At 44.1% G+C, this 7394-nt stretch overlaps 1 protein-coding gene across 2 annotated transcripts; it reads left to right on the top strand.

Moving 5' to 3' along the window:
• The first annotated feature begins 945 nt into the window (after positions 1 to 945).
• LOC123425347 (EEF1A lysine methyltransferase 4-like) lies at positions 946 to 4117 on the top strand. 2 transcript variants are annotated; one of them, XM_045109029.1, is made up of 7 exons: positions 946 to 1117; positions 1214 to 1310; positions 1415 to 1556; positions 1654 to 1736; positions 2925 to 3059; positions 3546 to 3650; positions 3766 to 4117. In XM_045109029.1, the coding sequence occupies exons 1-7, from the start codon at positions 1062 to 1064 to the stop codon at positions 3889 to 3891; spliced, it is 744 nt and encodes a 247-aa protein (XP_044964964.1). In that variant the 5' UTR covers positions 946 to 1061; the 3' UTR covers positions 3892 to 4117. The 2 variants fall into 2 exon arrangements, with proteins under 2 accessions (XP_044964964.1, XP_044964965.1); XM_045109030.1 differs by having other exon boundaries at positions 997 to 1117; positions 3546 to 3657; positions 3766 to 3858.
• Positions 4118 to 7394: the final 3277 nt, after the last annotated feature.

The following is a 7394-nucleotide window of genomic DNA, read 5'->3' as shown; positions in this document are numbered from 1 at the left end:
CCGATAGGATCTCCGACAAAACAAACTATCTATAAAAGAGAAGGCAACAATCACAATGAAAGGAAATTGATCACCTGACCACCTTCCAAAAAATAAAAAACTCTAAAAACCAGTTTGCCACATTTGTCGAAGCTAAATACAGTGAATCCCTCGATAGGGTATACCTATGTAGCGATTAGGTCCGAGGGGAAACAAGACGTAAAGTGTACCCAAGTTCGAACCCTCACAATCGAGCTAATACACTATTGTGATTAGGGTATGCAAAGAACAGATAAAGAAGCAAAACATTGTATGATGGTATAATTTTTGAAATACATGTTGAAACATTTTTCGAATGATAATACATATTTCTAAACCATGTAAACATTTTTGTACATTGTAAAAGCATTTTTCAAAAATGTCACGAGCACATTTCTGAAGCTTGTCAAGATTTTTTTTTAAATATGCGTACAATATGTCCTTTCTTGAACGTACGAAACATTTTTATTGAATTACACAAACACTTTTTACATCTGTATAAACAAACTTTTAAATGTCACGTACATTTCGTTTGAAATGTGCGGCATTTCAATTACCACAAACATTTTCTTATTATGATTAACATTCTTCCGTATACATGATTAATATTTCCTATTTACTCATTTTCGTATACAACAGAAACATTTTCCTATAGACGTCTAAACATTTGCTAAACATTTTGCAAATGCAAAATTATCCCGAGTGAATCTCGCAGGCAAACGATAGCAGCTTCTCGATCGTTGTGTGGTATTGGGCCTACCTTCTGAGACCTGAGGCCCAGCTAGAGTGTTAGGAGTGGGCTACGCCGCAGGCCATTCTTGTGCTTTTCTTTCAAAACATATGGGCTTGTAATTGTTCTGACGCCCAGGCTGCCTGGGGCCCAGTTGCGCCGTGCAGCCCGTGCTAGATTTTCATCAGACGTCCCCGGACCTCGTAGTGGTAGCTCGTAGGGTTCAACGAATCACACTGCCTACCCGCACACGCTGCACCAGCGCCAGAGGCCGCCAAGCACGCAAAGCGCACGCAACCCGCACGCGGCGGCGATGGCGGACGACGTCGCCCCGTGCACCGCATCCGGTTACCTCGACCCCTCCTACTGGTAGCTCACGAGTCCCTATCACCCTTCTCTGCCCCCCCGAGCTCCAAACCGCGCATGGAGCAGCGGACTCACGCGGCTCGCCTCGTGGCTTCGCAGGGACGGGCGGTTCGGGAAGGAGGAGCACTACGAGTGGTTCAAGGACTTCTCCCACTTCCGCCACCTCCTCGCCCCGCTCCTCTCCCCCTCCCTCTCGGTCCGTGCTCCCTCCCGCCTCTTTCCCCCAATTCTTCGCGTCGCTTCCGTGGATCTTAATTCGCGAGTTCCTGAATTTTGAACTGTGCCGCGATTTCTGCGCAGGTTCTGGAGGTCGGCTGCGGCAATTCGCGGCTCGGGGAGGAGCTCTTAAGGGAGGGCGTCGCCGGCGGCGTCACCTGCATCGACCTCTCGCCCGTCGCCGTCCAGAGGATGCGCGACAGACTGGCGGAGCAGGGCACCACTGGTCAGTTCACCAGTTTGGCCGGGAATGTACTTTCCGCATGTTCGTTACCGCCAAAGTTTGACCGTTTGAGTGAGAAATTGCCTCCTGCTTCGTGAAGGTGTGGATGTGGTGGTGGCTGACATGCTTGACCTTCCGTTCGAGAGCGAGAGCTTCGACCTTGTGATCGAGAAAGGGACCATGGTATGGTGTTGCGGACTTCGATGCCTCCCACTATTCCAACCTATCAATATTTTGTGTTACCATTTGTTCTAAGCTATGCTATGCTTAATGTTAACTGCAACTCAAAAGAACAAACATATTAGCCAACAAAGGTTGCGGTTGCATAGTAGTAGTACTGTGTGTTGAAACACTGATTATTATTATTTTTTGGTTACACCTGCAATTTGACATGCCGCCAGTGCTATCACCTTCGGCGTGAAAACTTGGTTTGCATTCCTGAACTGCACTGTGGTGAACTCAGTGCCTCTTTGATTCGCAGGATTGTAAGAAGTGTAGGAACAGGTAAAATACAGGATTTGAATGTCATGTCCATTCAAAACCTACAGATTTGAGTTTGTTTGATTGCGTAAAAACAAAGGGATTTTTTCAAGAGGCTGGAGTGGATGTCATTGTACAGTCTACTGAGGAAAAATATCCGAAGAAATAGGAAAAAATGGTTAATCAAATGATAAAATAGCAAAGCTTGTTAGGCCAACAAGATTATTGTAATCCGCCTCAATGCTGAATTCAGCCAAAGTGTGCGCAGATAGACTGTCTATTAGCAACATGATTCTATATGGTTTAACATATTATCAAGATCGTTGAGATATACAGTACCGGTGGTTGTGATAGTATTACTGGGTGTTTTTGTGGAAATGCACAATTGCATCTATTACAGAATTTTAGAAGATGACCCTGGGAGCTATTTACAGTACTGTGTTACTGTTATGCTTATCTGAATGACCATTCAGTCATTTGCCTATATAAAGCTGTGGAAGACAGGCTCATGTGTGCGGAAGTCCAGTATAAACGTGGTTGTTAACTATGTTAAAAATTCGTTTGTATGGTTGTCAAATGCGATAAGTATACAAGTTGTTGAACTCAATATAATGACCAATGAAGTGGTAGCATTTGCATGTTATCTTGATAATTAACTAACAATTTTTCTGTTACGATAGCTGCACAACCAGGGAAAAGGAGTCAATTCGAACAATCAAGATACTTAACTCAGCACCTTAAAAAATAGTCAGAAAGATGCACTGTCTTTTGACTTATCCTAACACCTCTGTTCTTTCATAGCATACAAACTTGTGATTAGATATTTTTGTCATCTTGTGATTAGATTATTAGATACTGCCTATAGACTTATACAGAAATATCCTTTGACAGGATGTGTTGTTTGTGGACAGTGGTGATCCATGGAACCCCAATCCTACAACAGTGGATAATGTAACCAAAATGCTTGAAGGTATCCACAAGGTTTTGAAGCCAGATGGCAAATTTGTATCAATTACCTTTGGACAGGTTTGGGAGATCCAATTGTCTGAATCCCTCTTTCATGCCCTTCATTTGTCATCGCTTTTGTATTTCAGACGTTTTTCTTTGCATGTCCCAATGATATCCTCTTTCTGGGTTTGTGGGTATGTTATTTGTGCACTGTACATAAGTACTCAATCCGTTCCCATTATAAGATGTATTAACTTTTTCTGAACCGGATGTATATAGACGTGTTTTAGTGTGTTTGCTCACTCATTTCAGTCCGTATGTAGTCCATATTGAAATATCCAAAACATCTTGTAATTCGAAATGGAGGTGATATAAATAAGGATATACCTTTGGTTTAGCAATATCACACAATGGTTATGAACTTGATATGTATAAAGAATTAAAGATTGTCTTTAATTAGTAATCATGAGCAGAAGAGCAAGTGGGACTGGTCATGAACTGTGATTTATTTGTTTAGCACCTTCACTCTTCTTTTTCTAAAATTTCTACTTTCTATTTTGGCAGCCACACTTCCGTCGTCGATTTTTCGAAGCACCTGAGCTTACATGGTCTGTTGAGTGGAACACCTTTGGCGATGGCTTCCATTATTTCTTCTACATCCTTCAGAAGGTTTAATGTTTGCGAATCATTTGGTTTTCATTTGAGCCCTTTACCTTTTCCTTATAACTATGATTTTCCTTGCAAAAATCCTTATTCTTGTCTTGTTCTTTCTTATATCTCTTAGGGCAAAAGATCACCAGAGTCCACCGGTCACCAAGTTACATTGCCTGCTGCTCCAAGCTTCAATATGCTCCATGATGAGCTCGAAAGCGAGGATTACTTATTTCGCACAAATGTTGATGAGTTATAAGCAGTAACTCAGTAAGCGAGTGCGCCAGTTTTGGAGGTTTTGATTCTACGCCATACACATGAAGGGGCTGATCGCTAAGCAACCCAGCGAGTGATGCTTGTACATGCCTTGTTGTGTGGTGATGTAACATTGCCCAGCAGGCTAGAGATCTCTGTATCATCAGAACTGACAATACACACCTATTCTCAATGTTAACCTTCTGGCGTTATTTCAGATTCATTAAAAAGAAAGAGCTTCAGCTATCTGAGTCAACACTAAGGATTTTTTTTAAAAAAAAAAATTAGTGTTGACTCATGACATGGAGGAGTACAACAGTCAGCAACCAGTTGTGTTAGAAACATGTGTGCATCGGGTCTAAACAAGCCTTTCTTGTAAACAATCTCCGTAGTGTCGTCGGCTCTCCTCTGGTTCATCGGATGCTCTACCTCCGTTATTTCTTCCGCCATCCCCTCCTCTGTTTATCTTCTACTCCATCCGTCCTAAAATAAATGACTCAACTTTATATTAATTTTATAAGTTAGTACAAAGTTGAGTCGCTTGTTTTACCACGGAGGGAGTAGATCATAGGTCAAACAGCTTGCTCTCTTCCTTGTGCACCCCCGCCCCTTGATCTATCTACATCTCCTGTTCCATTCCTGCCGAGCTTTCCTTCTCACACCCTCTCGGAAGAGTGTAGCACCGTTTGTCAGGCCTGAGATAATCAATGATGTTTGGGGATCGCGAAGGAGGAAGAACCAATAAATCTAGTGATAATGGTTTTCCCTTCTTATTCTTCTCAGGACATCGGCTTATATAGCCAGTTCAAACTACAGCGGTGATAAGAGAACGTTAAACAGTGAATCGGTAAAAGAAAATAAACAGTAGCTGAGGTAAATGTATCACTTCAGTTGCCCGCCTTCATCTGGGCTGTTGGCTGTCCTCACCCATTTGATCCGGACTACTGTTGCTTAAGGCCACTTTCAATGCATTAGTGCTAAGATGAGGTGTTAAACACATTAAATAGTTTATCAACTAAAGTCTTCAATGCATAGTTGATTAGTAGCTTATTATAGCTAAGCTTCCTTATTTAATGCTTTTCCAATTAAAGTTGTGCATACATTGGTGCATTTCTTTCATTTAATTGTTTTACCTAAGTTCACGCGCTTAGCATTGTTTCTTCTTAGGTCACCACACTCATCTCTCTTCTATTATAGCTAAGCCTCCTTATTTAATTGTTTTGCCTATGTGGCAGACTTATCACTTGTACAAGGTGGAGCATTGGGAGTAGCCTAACTGACGAAGTGTTGCACCGTTTTCGACAACATTGGGTTCGTTCAAAGTCTTGGAAAGAGTTTCTTGACGAAGATGACATCCTCTCAGGTAACATCAGCTGGAGTAAGGTTTTTCCAGTGTACCAGCCATTGGCCAATAGCGCCAGGGCCAGAGTCACACCCAGATTACTTGATAGAATTTCATATTGGCTCGGGGTTCAACCCGCATGCAGCCCGACCCAGGTGAAGGCCCAAGCCTGGCTGGCTCGCACAGGGGACTGAGAGCCCCTATGCGTCCACATGCAATGAATGGATAAATAAAGAAAACACTCTAGATCAACCGATTGATTTTTCGCATGCATAAGCCACGTCTCATGGTTGCCACGTGTCCTGGGCCGGGCTTGCACAACACAACTCCATCCCCACGTCCTTATCTTCAATCTAAAACGAGTCATCCTCTTGACTAGCCCGAACTCCTCCCTCACCCATCCCCTGCACCAGCTCTCGTTCTCTCGGTGAGCCAGAGCTCCTCTCTCCCACCCCTCCAGTCCAACTCTCTTCTTCTCCGCGAGTGTCTCTCCTTCCCCGTCCACGCCCCTCCATCCCGGTCAGCAGAGTTGTTGTTGCCACGAAGGCTGGCAGCGCTGCGAAGCGCCAGTGACGAGATCTTGGTGGCGACATCACTGCTGCATACACTGTTGGAAATATGCCCTAGAGGCAATAATAAATTGGTTATTACTATATTTCCTTGTTCATAATAATCGTTTATTATCCATGCTAAAATTGTATTGATTGGAAACTCAAATACATGCGTGGATACATAGACAACACACTGTCCCAAGTGAGCCTCTAGTTGACTAGCTCGTTGATCAAAGATGGTCAAGGTTTCCTGACCATAGCCAAGTGTTGTCACTTGATAACGGGATCACGTCATTAGGAGAATGATGTGATGGACAAGACCCAAACTATGAACGTAGCATATGATCGTGTCAGTTTATTGCTACTGTTTTCTGCATGTCAATGTATCTGTTCCTATGACCATGAGATCATGCAACTCCCTGACACCGGAGGAATACCTTGTGTGTATCAAACGTTGCAACGTAACTGAGTGACTATAAAAGTGCTCTACAGGTATCTTCGAAGGTGTATGTTGGGTTGGCATGGATCAAGCCTGGGATTTGTCACTCCATGTGACGGAGAGGTATCTCGGGACCCACTCGGTAATACAACATCACAATAAGCCTTGCAAGCAATGTAACTAAAGAAGTTAGTTACGGGATCTTGTATTACGGAACAAGTAAAGAGACTTGCCGGTAATGAGATTGAACTAGGTATGGAGATACCGACGATCGAATCTTGGGCAAGTAACATACCGAAGGACAAAGGGAATAGTATACGGGATTATATGAATCCTTGACATAGAGATTCAACTGATAGAGATCTTCGTAGAATATGTAGGAGCCAATATGGACATCTAGGTCCCGTTGTTGGTTATTGACGGGAGAGTGTCTCAGGTCATGTCTGTATAGTTCTCGAACCCGCAGGGTCTGCACACTTAAGGTTCGGTGACGTTTTGGTATAGTTGAGTTATATGTGTTGGTTCATAAGGTTGTTCAGAGTACCGGATGAGATCCCGAACGTCACGAGGGTTTCCGAAATGGTCTGAAAACGAAGATTGACATATAGGAAGTCCTGTTTTGGTCACCGAAAAAGTTTCAGGCTCATCGATAGTGTACCGGGAGGGGTGCCGGGGACCATCGGGAGGGGTGTCACGCCCCAAGGGGCCTAGTGGGATGGAATAAGTTCCCACTAAGGCCCATAAGGTTTGAGAAGGAAAAAAACAAGGTGGAAAGAGTTTCCAAGTGGGAAGGAGGAATCCTACTCCGGATAGGATTGGAGTAGGACCCCTCCTCTCTCCCTTGTGCAAGGGAAGAGAAGGTTGCCCTAGGGCGCATTCCTCTCCCTCCTCTCCTCCTATATATACTAAGGGTTTTGAGGGTTTTAGACACAACAGAAAACAGCCACGTGCTGCCCTCTCTCTCTGGATCTGTTTCTCCTCTAGTTTCAGCGGTACTTAGGCGAAGCCGTGCTGGAATAGCACCACCACCACCACCACGCCACCGTGCTGGAGAACTCATCTACCTCTCCGCCCCCTCTTGTTGGATCAAGAAGGCGGAGATCGTCATCGAGCTGTACGTGTGCGGAACGCGGAGGTGTCGTCCGTTCGGCACTTGATCGGGACGGGTCGTGGGA

The sequence above is a fragment of the Hordeum vulgare genome, chromosome 2H (genome assembly GCF_904849725.1).
Source record: "Hordeum vulgare subsp. vulgare chromosome 2H, MorexV3_pseudomolecules_assembly, whole genome shotgun sequence".
NCBI lineage: Eukaryota > Viridiplantae > Streptophyta > Magnoliopsida > Poales > Poaceae > Hordeum > Hordeum vulgare.
This window is presented reverse-complemented; position numbering and strand designations above follow the sequence as displayed.